Below are 17,552 nucleotides of genomic sequence, written 5' to 3'. Positions count from 1 at the left end.
TCCAGTCACTGTGTACCACTACTTGCAGCCAAATGGGCTGGAAGAAAACATGACCTAACTGAAGCTGGAGCTGAGGAGGTTCCTGGGATGTGTAACAGCAACAGAAGTCTAGACAAGAGTCCCCTGACACACAGAAACACAAGCATTCTTCTGCAGAGAAAGGCAGCAGACCTCACCAGCGCTGAAGACTCCAGGAGAAGGTGAGGCCCCCCACTGTCCTGTCCCCTGGCAGGATGGAATCTTGTGTCCCTTCCATCTGCAGGAGGAACAAACCACCAAGATACAGACCCAGGCACAACATGAAGCAGCTGGGATATGTGACCACCAGTTTAAACAAGTGAAAAGAGGCATCTCTTTAGGCAGTTGTGGGCAACACATTTCATTTGAGAATCACAGATGTGGGAGCAATTTAAGCTTATTCCAGGGAGTTCTTAAAATTTATTTTTTTTAAAAGACTGAGCAAAGTAAACCAAAAGACTCCCACTGGTATCAGTGGACACTGGCTCAGGAAAATTGTAGAGCTCCTACAGAGGAGTATCTGTAGAGGGACAGATAACACTCCGCAGATAACCCAGGGCTTTTTCAGCTGGTGCCCAGGACTGTGAACTGCATCCCAAGACACATGCAGCTCAAATTCAGGGATGTATTTCCTGGCATGTCATTATTCTCATTCCCAAACAACAGTAACTAAACAGCACTGAGCTGCATGGTAAAAGTGTGGCTTACCTGCTGCTACTACCATGTTTCTTCCTCTTTCAGACCTGACATATGCTGTAGTTGCATGGTTTGACTAAAATCAGCTATTTGAAAGAGCAAATAGCACCTAGAGAAAGATGTGCAGTTTAATTCACAGAGAATAGATTAACAGTATTGGACAAGACAGATTGGCTCCTTACTCTGGAATGATACAGCAGGGTGCACTTACTAGGAAAGCAATGACTTTACCTTTTAATTAAAACTGCAAGAGATTATAACGTTCTTGAAAGGTGCCAAAAAGACAGCAGTACTAAATGAAATCCTCATTTTCTCCTTAAGAAAAAAAAAATCTATTTAGGATAGAGGTAGTGTATTTTGTATACCCCCTATAATTTTTTTGGAATCAAAAAGGGAAAAAAAAAAGAAACAGAAAACAGCTTAACTTTGAATTATTTTGTGCATATTTGAAGACACACTGACTGAAACAAAAAAAGATGTTGGCTGCAAGATTTCCAAGTCAGTTCATTTTTAGGGTGCAATCTAGATAAGAAACATTTCCAAAAATATATATCCTTACTTTTTACAGGCTCTTGTCTCATAAACGTTTCTTAGCCAACTTTCTTCAATCCGTCTTCCATCAAATAAGGTCACCCATTAAACTACATGTACATTAAACTTAATTCTGGTTCAAGTAACTGACGGTGGCATTAAGTTTTCCAAAGGAAGAAACAAACATTTATAATAATGTAAGGATCAACAGGACAAGGGAGAATGGCTTCACAGTGACAAGAGTAGGTTTAGGTTGGATAGTAGGAAGAAATTCTTCCTTGTGAGAGTGGTGAGGCCTTGGCACAGGTTGCCCAGAGAAGCTGTGGCTGCCCCATCCCTGGCAGTGTTCCAGGCCAGGCTGGATGGGGCTCTGAGCAACCTGGGATAGTGGAAGGTGTCCCTGCCCATAGCAGGGAGTTTGAATGAGATGATCATCAAGGTCCTTTCCAACACAAGCCATGCTATGATTCTGTGTTTTTGGAATCTTTGCCAAACCAAGACAGAGAAACACACAGAAACATCAAGGACTACCTCAGTCATTAAGGTGGCTCCAAATTTAAGCAAAGGAGGGAAAAGAACTTCTTAATGTAAAAGGTTAATTAAGTCTTCATGTAACTTCCACTAAGCTTAAAAATACATTCCATTTTGCAGATTTGCCTCAACAGCTCAACACTTGTCATATATAATTCCTCACTTAACAAGCAGCTTTACTGAAGTAAGTGGGTGTACTTAAGAAATAAATATTAAACAGGGAAGAAGACTCAAGTCTGCTGGTGAAAATTTGGTTCTTTCAGTTCTGAGGTGCACACCTCCAGGAAAGCCTTCCACAGCCAAGACTCACCACATTCTTCCACCCATCATTAATATATTTCCCAAAATCCTGACTACAGTTTTCACAATGTGGACTGGTCAAACCAGTCAGGAATCCAGCTCACCAGTTCCCAACAACTTCACATTACCAGAATCACATGTTGGAAACTTTTGTTGCTACTGACCTGAAACAAGTGGAAAGACAGCATAACCTACCTGTCTCCAGATTTATTCAGCACTGATTTTCCCATAGAAATCAATACCTTTTAAGAAAACTAAAATACAAAACCTGTAATGGAAAATACATACATCCTGACCAAAATTCTCAACTTCTACAGAGATGCTACCTTCCATCTACTACAGCTGTAGAACAGAATTTACATGACTTATCCATTTGGGCAAACCTCTTTTCAAGTCAATTTTCTTAGAACCTGAAAATAACTGTGATTCTGAATCGGCATAACTATTGACAAAGTCTTGTTGTTAAACATAGATTTACTATCAATCTATGCAAATTTACACTTAAATAGTGATGAAAATTAAAATATACAGAACCTAAGCTGGTATTCAGTAGCACTTTTTCTACAAAAGATTTACAGGATCACACCCCTAATGCTTGATAAAACTTAAACATATTTGTTTATACCGATAAACTGTCAGTCTCAGGCATTATGACTGGCTTTCAGTGTTTATCAAAACTAGAGTTATGAGCTACACTTCAAAGCCCTAAGCTCAAGGAATGAAATACATGTTCTTACTTAATTAAAGCTTATGCCTAGACATTTGTGATCCCTGACTGGAAGCTTTAAAAAAAATTCAACCAATAAACAAACATAAAAACCGAAACAAAACCCCACAACTTCTATAAACTCCAAAATTTAAATTTCCATACACTCACAATACAGGCACAAAAATCACAACAGAAACAATCATCTTTTTGGTTGTTTGTTTAAAGAACATCAATGTAATGACTTTTGCAACTCAGGGAAGTACTTTTTCTTTAGAAAGGAGATATGTTAAACTGCACATCCCTAGAGTAAAAATGTGTTGGAGGGACACCTACCTGCAATATTTTGCAAAGGTTTGGTATGACTGTTGTAAGTATTGGACCTGCCAGAGAGGATGCGGCAGTCTGGAGAGATGTGGGAGAATGGAATCTGACCTCCTCTAAAGGCAAGAGAACTCACCCTCACACCTCCCTAACTGGAGAGAGAGGTCCCACCACCCTGAAAGAGGGCAGAGAACAATCCATCTGTCCGTGTTTGATGGAAATTATGAATATGAAAGCACTTGCTGAAAAAAAATCAGCAGACCATTCTGATTTTAGAAATTGCCATCACATTTTCCAAAATCTAAAAAAGCTGACTGAGGTAATTCCTACTTTCACCCTTTTTAATAGCCTAAGAAAACAGTATAATAAATTAAAAGAGACAATAAAAAGCCAGGACAGGTAACTAATAAAACAACTATCATGTTCTGAGCAACACAGTTTTATAAGAGAGGTTAACTGTGTAAAAAGGGAAGGGAACCCTTGCGTGTACAATCTCATAATTACTATAAAATGGAAAACCAATGTATACCACAGCTCTGCATGGTAAACAGTCCTTACTCTCAGAGTGAGGGGAGATCTAGAAAAAATTCCTAAGACCAATTTCTGTGCTTGCCTGTTCATTCCTCAGGATCCCTAGTGCATCCTAGACAAGACAGATCCAGACTCCACAGGACCCAGAGAACACCTGTGCTTCTGGACTCACCCTTGGGATCATCTACAGTGCAATACAAGCAGAGGCCCAGAAGTTCCAGCCCAGCATTACCCTTCAGCAGTGCAATGTGCAACTAAAGTCATGCTGGTTGATTCTTGCATGGTTCTCCTTAATGAAAAGTACTCCCCTGTTTTGCTCAAGCTGTGATTTTCAGACATGAAATGTTCTTTGAACATGAAGCTCTGTGAACTGGGTGCTCAAAGATAGTGAATAGGAGTTATTTAACTGCTTCAACTTCATCCTTGTGACACATGCATCTTTATAGCTCAGGGGTAGGTAAGTTTGCACCTCCAGGGAAAGCAGGAGGAAAGGCAAGATGCTGACACAGCAGTTAAATATTCAGGATCATGCTGTCTCAAGTGCAAAGTGAATGCACACTTTATGTAGTTTATAGTTTTCCAATCAGAAAAGGGATGTTGGAGAAAAGACGTGACCATCCAAAGGCATCCTTTTCTTTTACAAAGACTGTAGAAGGCCCCTCCAGGAAGTCTTACAGCTATTTCTACATAAAAACATGTCGTCTCACCACAGCAAAGTTTCAATGCCTACTTTTAAGTCTAGACAGCACAGCCAATATCTCCAGACTCCTGTAAGATTGCAGACAGAACTGACAACAGTCCGCACCAGCAAAAAAACCCTCTCTAAAGCATTCTAGACATAGAGTTAGTAGAAAAGGGGAAAAACTCCTACCAAACAAACCAAACCAACCCACAGGTAATTAACAAGAAAATATCCATGGATTGTCACATCCTGACCTGAACTAGTGAGTGTTTGAAAGGTAAACATCCATGGAGACAGCTGCAGCAGGAAATAAATTTAAATAATCTGTACAAAGTCTGAAGGTAATAAAAAAAAAATCACACCTTCGTTCTGCACCTTTTTTGCTGAAAGAACATGAGACAAAACCAGGTTTCCAACAAAAAGTTCCCAACAAGGCTCCAGTACACGGTTGAGTATTACTAAAAATGCTACTGAGCTTCCATTTGCAGGGTGGTGCCATTTGCAACATTCCTTCCCTCATTTATTTCAAAGCAAATTCATTGATTTGCATGGAATTGCTAAGGAAATTCATATAACTGAGAGCAGGTCTGTTTGCACTTAATGGGTGGTTCCTTCCTCTCTACATAGCTTGAAAGGAAACCCTTCTGCAGAAATAAAAGGGAATTAAGGACAAAGCATGATTTAATGGGTAATAAATGTGAGTAAAAAAACACTAAACAAGATGTGTAATCAGGATTAAAGTCTTGGGCAGAGTGAGAACTAAGCAGAACCATATCTGCATGTCCCATGTTGCAAATATGCCAAGATTGTGTCTGGAGTCAAACTGTGTCCAGAGCCATTTAAGAACAGAGTCTGCAATGCAGTCTTTCAGGGACAAAAAAAGAAAACATAATTACAAGTGTCTGGGCATACAGTCTTTTCTCTAGTGCTGAGGAGGGCCTGCAGCCAGCTACAGCATGACTTGGTGTGCACTGCATTGCAGGAAAGACTTCCAGAGGGTGTCAGTAAAGTCTGCTGGCAGTGATGGAGAGAAGGTCAAAAGAACCAAGCATATGACTTCTTGGTTCAGAGATGACAATGATAAGTCTATACCTCTCCAGAGTGTGTGAACCTCAAAGAAGAAAAGAGTTGTGAAGAACAGCACACTCCTGCAGGGCATCTGTGGAGTGACTGAGCAAAATTATGATTAGAAAAACTCAAGGCTGGGAAAAGGCCTCCCAGAGAAAACACAAAATAGCTGTCTTGTTTCCAACAAGACAGCTCATCCATTTTGGTGCTGTGAGCCAGCTGGCTGGCAACACCAGCTACATATTAAAAGAGAATTTGCCATCAGTCAGTCTTCTGGACCCTCAGCCCACACCACTGTCACGCCTCTCTTCCACTCACACAGGAAAACTAAACTGCTACATTTCAGCACCTTCCTGGCATACTCATTCTCCAACCCAGTTTTAAACCATGGTAGCAAAGGCAGTGGAACATACAGAATAGTCCTAGGGTTGTCAGAGAGGCATTGTGGGCTGGATTTAAAAAAGCATATTCTAAGCTGACAAACACAGGCAGAGGATGGCCTCCTCTGGACTCCTTTGGGTACTTCTGTCATTGTGGGACCAGAACATCTCATTCTCCCTTTCAGTGAAGTGCTAAGAAGATTAACAATCAGCTGTGCCACAGATGAGCCACCATAATCCCTGTGCCCAGGCAAACGCTGCTTGAAGTCCCTCAGGATGTTCAGAGCAAGGGGCATTGAGGTTTAGAACCAAATCTGAAAGTTCCAAATAAACAAAGGAGCAGCAACATCAATGCAGTACCCACAAGTCATGAAGGATGCAGCTCTGTTCAAAAAGGTTCCTTTTTAGCTGATTATCTTAATGCCCCCTGCAATGCATTCCTGTAGGTGGGAATACAGAACCTTGAAAGACTAATGAGATTTTCCATAAATTATTTCCAACTCAAAAAGCTAATTACCCACTGGAATAACAGTCTGTGCTGCTCATCTCACCTCCATCCTGAAACTTGCTCAGCCTTTCGAAGTACGATGATATGGGAACTTGAACAATATCTAGAATTGCCAGCAGCGTCCGGGTTAGCCTGAGAAGCTCACTAAAACTATAAAAGCCAAAGTATATGAGGTTTCGAGCCAGATGTACCACCTATGAGAAAAAGAAATTAAAAATGAAGGAAGAACTGACAGCCTTTGTGGTTTTCAATTGTATTTCACACAGCAGCTTCCAAAGAGATTCAGATCTTGAGTGCATTCAAAGTAGCACAAGTCTTGTCACTGATTTTTGGACTAAGGCTAGTGACATTAAATGTTTGTCAGGATTAGACAAAGCAATTGATCAGTCAGGTTACAGCAGACAGCAAAACCAAGGTGAGATTTAGGAAGGCTTGAGAGGATAAAATTGCATCTGTGAACACATATAAGATCAAGAAGAAAGACTGGCAAATTATTTAAAGAGGCAGCAGCTTTGGGGAAGATGGAAGTCAGCAGAAGAGTAAGATGATAGATTTGCACAGAGGTGATTTCAGGTGACCAGAGGCAAAAGCAACAAAGAGAAGTAGGCTGGAGGAAGAACTATAAAAGCTGTAAGCATTTCCCCTTTATTCTTTGCTATTTGAACCTAGAAAATCTAGGCCTATGTAAAGTTTGTCAGGAATTTCAAACAATGTTTTATTAGGTTATCCAGAGTGTTTCTTTGAGTGTAATACCATATACAGAAAACAGCACTTACTTATACTGAAGAATCCTTACAAGTTATTTCACTAATGTAGAAAGAGCAGGAATATTCACCATTCACTCCCCAGAAATCCCCTCTCCCTCCACTGCAATGCAACCATCCCAGGAGAAGGAAGGAAAGGTTGGAAAAACACAGCAGACAAGAATATTATTTTCTGCAGTACTAGTCAGCACCAAGAACAGTGAAATTAGAAACAGGTGCTTCTTTAGGCTATTTTACAGCAACATTTATTCTGCAACTGGCTTTATTTTCAAAGAAGCAATGTCATCTTATCTGAAATGAGGAATATTGTGAGTCGGATGCAGATAGCTGAGAAGTACCTCAAATGTAAGTTTGTTTTTCTCTTTGTCTCCAAACGGAAAGGGCTGATTCACAACTTCTTTCAAGTACTCTTCTACAAATTCCATTGTTAGTGCAAACTTTGTCTTCATTTCATTCCTTGAAGAGTCAGTGAAGGAATCATACCTACAATACAAGGCACAGAAAGAAGGAAAATTAAATACCGCTAATATCAGGATCAGCTGTCACTAAAGAAAAAATAAACCAATCATGACCCTCTGAGATTACTTAGTTCAGCTCTCTGGAGATATGGAAAGTGGATGCCCAAACCTTCCCTTCAACAGTACCAGGAATGGGAAGAATACAGACAGGATAATACCACTCTTGTGGCAGACAGGATTCTTAAATCTTGCTGTGGCAATTCAACAAGGTCATTAAGAGAAACACTGCCTGCTGCACTGCTGTGCTTCTTCCTCTGTCTCTCCAGCCAGATACTCCCTGGCTGGGAGCATCCCAGTGCTCCATCAAATCAGTGGAGCCAGACAGAATTTCCTCTCAAATCAATGGTTCTTTCTCTAAAATTAAATTTAATACGTGCTTAAGTACTTTACTAAGTGAAGGCCAAAGCCTCTGTGAGATTTTGGTGGAAAGAGGCTGTGTCTTAATTCTGGGTTCCCAGCTGCGGCTTTCTGTTGAACTTGAGGTATAAAACAGAGTTCCAGCTTAGCAAACCTGTCATGTGAGACACAATGGGATTACTTGGAGTGCAGCTGGTCTGAGGAAAGACCATTCCATCTTCCCCAACTTGTCCAATAAAATAACATAGTGAAAAATACAATTTAAATATTTAATGATAGAAAGCTGCCCTTTGAAGTTTCCAAGAGTAACAATAATTAATAGTTCCATGCTCTGCAACAAAATGCCTTTTCACACACGTTTTGTCGACACTGGACATCTACAACCATTTTGTTCTGAGACTAACCCTACAAAGAGCTTCTGTACATTAGTTTGAAGCACTTTCAACTCACTCATGAATGGTGATCTTGGTAGGAATTTCAGTCCACAATCTGGCGTACTTGACAGGCACCACAGACTCCTGGGGATCCCTGTCCACATGCATGTGCAGCATCAGACGGCAAAAGGAAGCCCGCAGGTCATAGGGGAGGCTCTCATCAGACATACACCTGAGGATCAAGTCCACTGACAGCTGGGCAGAAATCTGGTTGATGGCAAGATACTGGCGGTCCAGGCACATCCTTGCAAAGAGGTTCAGTTGGTACCTTAAAAAAAAAAAAAAGGTAATAACGTGGTATTGAAGGAAATCGGTTGGAAATGAAAGAACGCACCTCAGAATCTCATGTTACAAGCCTGTTGTGAGCCTTTCTGATATAAATCCTAAAAAATAACAAGAGTTATTTTGTTAAGTAAGGGAGCAACTTGACGTTAAAGTTATTTGTTCAATTGTTGTTTCAATTTCATAAAACATTATTCCATGATCCCATTTCTTCTCTAATCCTCAAGACACTCAGGACACTCGCTTCTCAGACCTTGCCTTGCTTCCAGGGCAGCACAACCTAAAATTAAAGCTCAATAAATAAAAGGTTAGAGGCAAAGTAAGACGCACAAAGAGATGTGATGAGCAAAGGAAACTCAAGATTTGCCTGGAGTAGGCAGCAGGGACTGTGATAACTCCCACAAGAAAAATCTTGAAATGAACTTTTAGTCTCAATTTCTGGCATGAAACTGATTTCATGGTTTTTTCTTTAACGATTCTGATTTCCTTTTTTGATATTGCCAAATCAACTGAATAAGAACAGCACTGGGGGTCTTCAGAGAGTTTGTATTTTCTTCCCTTTGAACAAGCAGTTTTACCTGTAGTAGGTGAGAACTTCTAAATCAGCTTTTGTGCCCTCCTTTGCCTCCTGAGCCAGATGCCTGATGGCTTTGCCATGAGGCTCCTTGTTGCTGTCAATCCAGTAAAGCCACACTTCCTCTTCATCAATGTCATCCGAGATGACTGGGCATTCCAGAGGATTGTCCATTTGGGTTGAAACCAGCCTGCAAACACAAACCATTCACATGCTGGGAATTTAAGAGAGCAGACAACAAAAAGGTGGCATGTTCTGATTACAGATACTCACTTGGTCTGGATGAGAATGTCAGCATTCCCTGGGCTCAGCATAAACTTGCAGATGAGTTCCTGAGTTACTGGTATTGCTGTGGTGTTAGATACACACAGGTCTGACAGATAATCCAAGAATCTGCAGTTAAAAACCACAGATGCAGCAGAACATGAGACTTAAACTACTACTTGGGAACTCCAGTAGAAATCTCTAGCACTCAGCGCTAGAGGATGGGTAGACTACAGGGACTCTGTATCATGATATTTATCAACATATGATCTTTGCCAGTTCATGCTCTTGCAACTCACAACACCTTCCACTAGATCGGTTTACTCCAAGCCCCATCCAGCCTGGCCTTGAACACTGCCAGGGAATGCTGGGCTACCAAAGAAGAGTGCAGATCTGTTAGGACCTGCAGATAGGACTCTGCATTCAAAGAGGTCATTCCATGTAAAGCAGAAAGAACAAAGCTTTGCAGGGAAATCAGCTTCCTATTAATTTGTCTCTCAAATTTAGGTCTTCTGATGTTTAACAAGGTTCAGGCTGAGGCTTTCCTCACAGCTGGGACATTCATTAGGTACTTGGGTTTGTCTCTTTTCTGGGATTCCTCTGTGTGCAGTAACAGTAATCCATTTTTCAGCCTTTGACACACTGCAATATAAAAAGGGCCTCTTCCTTCTATGTAGTTTCCACTTTCCACTATAGGAATTAAGAATCTCTGAGCCCGCCACTCTTCTAGCAATTGTAGCTGAGCAAATGAGAACTGAGCAGGGTACTCAAGAGCTGGTGGGAGAGCAGATGTGAACAGGCACACACACACAGATCATATATTCCACTTCCTTAGAAATCTAGGTACAAACTCTGACCATCTGCTATCAGCCTCCCAAAGATCCAACAGTTTGAACCTCTAAGCACAAACCACAATCCCCACTAAAGTCTGGGAACTGTAGTGGGTGAGTACAGACAGCATTTTTAGGGTAGACTTAGGAAAAAACCCACCCACATAACTGAAACGAAGCTTTGTGGCAACTGGTAACTAAAAGTGCATAGCAATCACAAAGATAAAATTAAGCAAACAGCACATAATTACATGGAATTCTGGGGAAGTCACCTGGTTGGAGCCAAAACTCAGGAAAGTTTTTAATTTTGTAGCTCATGTGTTTTAGAGCAGAATGCCATACTTCTCACTCACCCCAACAAGTGCTGCAAAAACCAACAAAACTCTCCATGAAAATCAGTATCAAGATCAAATCTTAACTGTTCAGATTACACCATTCTGGCAATGGGCAATTTTTAAACATTTATTGCTCCTGAACTCCTCAAAGAAGTGGATACACAGCAGTTGCATTATGTGGTTATGGCACAGATTCCATTACATCCTCCACAAGAAAACACAATGTGTGATTTTCAATAAACACAGACCCTTGAGAGACAGAGCTGATCCCGTGATTTCCTCTTCATATTGATCAAGCCCAACACAGCTGAGCATGGGAGAGGCAAAGAGAGGCCAAAAAGCCATATAGAAAATAACTGAGGCAGTGAAGCACCAAGGCCTTGAGCACTATATCCTTAAAGGCTACCTGGAAAGTGGTATTCATAGTTACAGAAGAAAATATTTGGCCTTCAGTATGTTCATTTTTAGACTTGTATTACTTTGCTCATTTTACAACTGAAAATCCAATAATAAAAAGATTTTTCCACTTAAAAATAAGGAAATTAATTTATTTTATATCCTGATCTGAAGCATATTTTTAAAAAATCATCTGAGTGAAGTTCAAGGCCAGAAATCTTAATTTGGAACAAAATCCAGTCTAGGACACAAGTTTATGGGATTTTCACTGTCCTAGGCCCTTTTCAGGTCTGACCTGGAATCTGAACCTGCAGGAAAACTGATATTAATAAAAGCTTAGAAAAATTGACATGTGTGTGTAATTTATACCAGGATTATTTTACACCCCCTTCAAGCAGGGGAACCAACACAAGCGGCAGTTTCACAGAGGAGCTGCAGAGCTGGGAGAAATTAACCTCTTTCTTTCTCTTTGTCCCAGTCAGAACTGAGACAAAATTTTCAAGGTTGTCTTGTAAAGTATAAGCCCTCTTTTCAGTAAGCTCTAGTTTTAAAATGTGGATATGGTTAAATTCCAAGAATTACAGGTTTTTCTAATATTGTCTGTACAGGTGGGGTTTTCACTTGCCAAGTCAAAACAGGGGGAAAGAGACATTAAAGCAACTAATAGCACGCAATTCATAGCTACTACAAAAATGCTACATGGACCACTTCAAACCTTGGCTCTCGATTTCTCCTGAGTAAATTGACAAACGTCTCTATTTCTTTAGCCGTGATGTGTTTCTCTAGCAGTTTTCTGTTGTTGTGCAACAAAGCTGTGATGGTGTCTTCTGCCAGAATATCATAACCAATCTGGGACTGCATGACACAGAAGTTCTTAGCAATATACTCCTGAAAAAAGGAAAAATTCCCATGATGACTTGCTGAGCAGCAATGCTTTCTCTTTTAGAAACAAGGGGCATCCAGCTTAGTTAGCAATCAAAATAACGCTCAAAACTTTCCTCTCTGACTTGGCCTGAACAAAAGAGCTTCTGAATACCTCAAATATGTAGCCTGAGAAAAAGATTCCATGTTAGGGACGGCTAACTCTTCTTATTCTTTTATAAACCAAAGGAACAAATCCATTAATATATATATAAAATTCAAGAAATGGCAACCTCTTTTTTTTTTTTTTTTTTTTTTTTAAAAAGGAAAAACTGAAAGGTTTTTATGGTGTTTAAGAAGCTTTTTGTTCCTGAGTCTTCCCTCCTCCTTTTCTCTCCCTTCAGGACAGAAATATTTCTGTAAAACACTGGAAAGAAAACAAAGAAGCCACACAGCAGTTCAGGCTTTTATCTCCAGTCCCTTTAGTCCATGTTCTGAAATACCTCTTGCTCACAGGGAGTCTCCAGCAGTGGGAAATCAGGCTACCTGATATAACAACCTCTGCTCTGATATAACAACCTCTGCTCTGACTCACTGCCATCCCTCTACAAATATTTAAGCAAGAGAAGCAGACAGCTTTGCAGATTTCCCACTTTTGCAATCCAGGCTCCAAGAACGTATTTTTAATAACAGAAAGCTCATGAATGAAGCAGTGAGCCCCAGTCTCAGTCTGAGCCTGCAAAAGTACAAAGGGAACTTGTGATATTCATTGTTGAACTTTCAATTCACACGCTACTAAGCTACACACACACACAAAAAAAGGCCTTTTCCCATCACCACAGAATCCCACTTCTAAGTGCAGAGCACCATGTCAAACCCAGGACATATAATTATAGAAATCAGGAGGAAAATTATCTTTAATAACACTGACCTGGTTCTTCCTATAGTCCTGTTGAGAGTGTCTTAGAACTCTATAACATAATCTTAACATGTATTTGTAGGGAGCATATCTCTGGTCGCCCAGGTCTTCAAGTCTCAGCATTGATCCTTCACCTTTGTCCTTAAAAGGAGCTTTGAGGATGCCAAATATCTGTTCAAAATCAAAATCACTGAGAGTGAAAACCAGACCCAGATTTCTGCTAAACTTACAGAATGGAAGTTCAACAGAAATCAAAGACAATGAAAATGTCCTCTGACAGGATCAGCACAACAGCCTTGACTAAACACAAGCTGGGACACAATCTGAGATATCACAGCTTCATGCATTTGGGGTTAGCTTTACATTTCCCACCAACCTAATTGACACTGCTTTTTCTTTCCTATCCCCAAATTTAGACAGTTTTAGTTACATGTCTTAACTTTGGATAATTTAATGATGAAAAAGGAGGACAAGACTGGCTTCTGTCCAGTCTCATCCTTTTCCCGTTTTTTTTAAATGTCTTCCAGCTGACTTCTCAAAAAGGACATTAATTTTATTTACTTGCAAGTTTGCCCTCGTGCAAAAAAAGTCAGAGTTCCATGGGGGCGCTATGTGGGGAACACTTGCAGGATTGGGACCACATTCCATGTTTGTCTCAAATTTTGTGAACAATTCGCTCCCAAACATGACCTTAAATCTTATCAGAATCACATGAAATTAAGAGCCCTCTACAGCCCCTTGTGCTTGACTCTGATTTAGGGACCAAGAGATGAGCTTTGACCAAGTAGTGTCATTTCTACTCAAGCCAACGAGACACAAACCCAACCTGGCATATGCCAACATACCCAAAAATAACTTTTTCTCACATCGCTCTCTCCTACAATCTGTTGGAAAATACAATTAAGTTATTAACACACAATAGGACACACCTGAGCCAATATATTTTGCTCCCTCATTAATTTCTGTCGTTCCCGATTTGGCTTGGTAATGATCACATCCAAAACTTCTTGCCCGTTATTGGGCACATCAGCAACAAAGAAAATGAGATCTTCCAGTAGCTTGGTTACAAACCTAGAATGAATAGAAGATCATTACTATAAACAGTCACTCAACAGTTGCTATGATTTATTAAGAACAAAAATCACATTTATGCTAAGCTTTACCTGGCACAATGGAACTTCCACAGCTGCAAAGTTAAGTTTGACATGTACTTAAGGATTCCAAGCCTTGGTTCAGCAAAAGCTTAAATCAATCACAGGGCTGTTTACCGAGGCATTAAACAACAACCAGAGGGAAAACAAGAGAAAAATACAGGCTGCTGGATTGATACGCAGTATTCAGAAACCCAAAATCTATACCTGGTGGCCTCAAGGCCCAGGAGCAGTAAAAAGAAACTTACACAGCCTAGCAAGGATTTTTATGCTTTATCATGGGTCCATGAAACAAGATGATAGAGTCACCAGAGGAATAAAAACATTCTGCCACTAGATAATTTCCCTACTGACCCATGAAACTGTTTTATTTTTTTTTTCATATATATTCATATATAACTGTTTTCCTATATATACTGACCCAAGAAACTGGACTTGTTTGACTCTTTGCTAAACTAAAGATTTGTCAGAAGCAGGGGCTAAAAACAACAGAGGCAGTAGTAATTCCTTCTCTCCCACCTTCAGAAAATGCAAAAAGACAATATAAATGGGAAAAAAAAGAAAACAAAGTCATTGCTGCCTCCTTGTTACTAACACCTTGCCAGACATGCAGTGAGAAACACAGATGTCCACAGATTTCAAAGAATATCCCTTAACAGCACCAGGAATCTTTTACAAGAAAAACTCAGCATCATCCCAATTTGGTCATTGTTATTTGTTAGTCTATAACTAACAAATCTGCTAGCTATGAAAGAGGCAGGAAGATCCCCAAGAGATTTTCAGTCACCTGTGGGAGCCAGACACAAAGTTCTCATTATTCACAAGTGAGCTAGGCTGCTCACCTAAACCCTCTGAGTGAAGGTGTGTGTCACCCTCACAAAATAAAGTAGAAAAGGCTGCTGTAGGATGGAGCAATAAGGAATAAACTGTTGGGATTCCTACTTCTCTATGCTAGAAGGAGATAAGACAGGAAAAAGATGGTTTGGGGTTTTTTCCAAAGGAAATCACAAGAACTAACAAATAATGGCACTGTTGTGAAACAGCTCTGAATTGTTTTACATGTTTGTTGTACCAATCTGTCAACATCAAGACCTGACAATACTGACAGTGACAGGTTCATACAGGGATGTCCCACCTGGACACTGTTGTATCCCTCTCTGGGTCAACTCAATCATGAAATGGCCCCCACAGCTTTTCAAGGCTGAGTCCCAACACCCAGGCATTAAAAATTTGCATGTTAGGATATTAAATCATCTGGTCTAATTTCTACTGGAAACTGACTGCAAAAATTCAGTTTCATCACCAAAAATCAATATTTCAGGAAAAAAAAAAGCAGCTGTATATGATGTATTGCAGTTATGAATTCACACTGCCAGAGATGCTGTCTTATATTCAGTTTAACCACAGGCAGCTGAAGACAAATAGTGAACTACATCACTAGCAGTGGAATACATCTGGCTACAATGTACAACAAATGTACTACAAAATCCCTTGATTCAGGGGAGGGTGCGAGGAACAGACATTCTAATAGTGCCACAGACAAAATGGGGATGAATACAAGGAGTAAACACCAAATTGATGTAAAATAGAAAAAGAGAACAGGGGAAAATAGGTATGAGAAAGCAAATGAAGAAGCTTCTCAGTCACACTGAGACCTCCTTCCAAGGCTTTTGCAGATTTGCAGTGTGGTGAACTTCACACAAGTCTAGAGTCCTGCAGTGCTGCTTTTATGTACATGAGAATCAGAACCAGATGCAATGCACCCTCACATTACAGCTCAGAAGAAGATTATCAAAAGAAATCCAGGCAAAGACAATTTTCCAGGGAACTACCCATTTATTTATGTGGCCAGTGAGCTGGGGAAGTGCTATTTACCCCCGTTTTACACAGGAGATACACAGGCCAGCCTGAGGTACAGCAAGGATGCTCTAACAGAGGTGGCATCTAACCCCAGGCTAGCACTCTCAGAATTGAAGTGTCCTCTCCCAGTTGCCTCTGTCCTTCTGGATATCACCTACTCATGATGGCGTTATCATGAGTAACCAAACACCAATTTAGCAGGGGAAAAAATAAAACTCACTAACCTCCTTTCATTCTGGGTTATTGTTCCATTCTCCAGCTTTTTTACAGTTGATGCTAAAACCTTGTTGGCATCATTGGCAAAGTCCAAGTCTCTGACCTCAGACAGAGGAACCGATACAATGGCAAAAGCTTCCTTGTCCTCTTTGGTTTGGCACGTCCCAATCTGCAATTGTTTTTGTTTTACAGTGAGTGAGAAATCCTCTTACCTTTATCCTAATTATTATGCACATTTCATAAGTTTGAAGTGAGACAGCTTCAGGAATGAGTTTGGGATTTTGTTTACCTTTAACATCACAGGCCTCTCTTCCTCAGTGTCTATCGGTATGCTGGTGCTGGTGACCCAAGTGTTGGTGCACAAGTGCCTCAGTCGGACATAGGAGTTCCTAAATGGGACAGAGCAAATGGCAGCTGAGATGGATCAGTCCTGAGCCCACGTGGGCAAGTGGGATGCCCTGTAACACCTGCCTGTGGCATGAGGCTGGAGAGCACGAGCCACACCAGCCACTGCAATAAAAAGGGGAGGTGGACCTAAAAGACACTGCAGTACCCCTTTCCCTTGACTCCTTCTTTCTCACCCAGAGCAGAGCTGCAACAAGAACAGCCAGCATCTTGGGATTATGCAGAATGCTGGGTTTAAGTATTTATGTAAGTCTAGGAGTAAAATATTCTTCAAAGGGAAAAAACTAAAAGGAAGTTGTTATAAAATCCCATCTGAACAGAAATACATTTCATGAATAAACCCAATTCTTTTATTATTTTTTCCTGCAGAATAACGAACCCTTTTAAGCTTCACAGCACAAAAGCCAGAAAGTAAAGCTGACCGTGGTTTCACAGCTTCATCATTATGATCTGCAAACCCTTGTTCCAGAGCAAGCATTTACAGTACTAGTTCTCAACTGAAAATCAAGTGAACAAAGAGCAGCTATGAGATCCTTCTAAATTCTTTCCATATGATAATCTGTGGTGTTATCAAAAAGCAGAGCTGAGAAATCAATTACAATTTTAACTCTGAATTTTACTTTTGAAATATATTCACTGTGGTCTCCATTCACGCTCTCCCTTTCACGCTGATGGGCTTTTGAGTATTCAAGTAAGCAAATTATCTGGCAGAACTTAGCATAGCAAACACACTTCAAAGTCACATGTATCAGTATTTGTGGGTACCCAGCTTTAAAATCCACCCCCACAACAACCAGCCCCAAGTGTCTGCAAGCCCATTCAGTCACAACCAACACCATGAGACTTATCTAACCAATCTCAGCCATGCTACACAGCTAAAATTTCAAATTTTGACAATTAAAACCAAGAAGCCACTTGCTGAATACATTTGAATAACAAATGTGCTCAGTGGCAGCATGATCTGTCAGAGAAACAGAAGCCCAGCTCACCCCACACATTATTTTGTTACGAACAATTCACTTAAATCTATTAAAAGTACATTTTGTTTCAAACAGTGCACAGAGCTCAATTCTATCCTCACACAGATCTGTGCAATATTTAGACCATTATT

General features: G+C 40.4%; 1 protein-coding gene across 8 annotated transcripts in view; it reads right to left on the bottom strand.

Annotated features, from left to right (window-relative positions):
• The window catches only part of ITPR2 (inositol 1,4,5-trisphosphate receptor type 2), a 243,926-nt gene that overhangs the window by 159,121 nt on the left and 67,253 nt on the right, over window positions 1–17,552 (bottom strand). For all 8 annotated transcript variants that reach the window (XM_038154646.1, XM_038154647.1, XM_038154648.1 and 5 more), the window contains 10 exons: window positions 16,326–16,425; window positions 16,045–16,205; window positions 13,739–13,880; window positions 12,822–12,980; window positions 11,745–11,917; window positions 9,478–9,597; window positions 9,209–9,394; window positions 8,365–8,616; window positions 7,378–7,522; window positions 6,319–6,469 (listed from right to left, as the gene is read on the bottom strand). In XM_038154646.1, coding sequence (XP_038010574.1) covers window positions 6,319–6,469; window positions 7,378–7,522; window positions 8,365–8,616; window positions 9,209–9,394; window positions 9,478–9,597; window positions 11,745–11,917; window positions 12,822–12,980; window positions 13,739–13,880; window positions 16,045–16,205; window positions 16,326–16,425 — 1,589 coding nt within the window. The remainder of the gene's footprint in view (window positions 1–6,318; window positions 6,470–7,377; window positions 7,523–8,364; window positions 8,617–9,208; window positions 9,395–9,477; window positions 9,598–11,744; window positions 11,918–12,821; window positions 12,981–13,738; window positions 13,881–16,044; window positions 16,206–16,325; window positions 16,426–17,552) is intronic.

Source organism: Motacilla alba, chromosome 1A, assembly GCF_015832195.1.
Source record: "Motacilla alba alba isolate MOTALB_02 chromosome 1A, Motacilla_alba_V1.0_pri, whole genome shotgun sequence".
In the NCBI taxonomy this organism is placed as follows: domain Eukaryota; kingdom Metazoa; phylum Chordata; class Aves; order Passeriformes; family Motacillidae; genus Motacilla; species Motacilla alba.
This window is presented reverse-complemented; position numbering and strand designations above follow the sequence as displayed.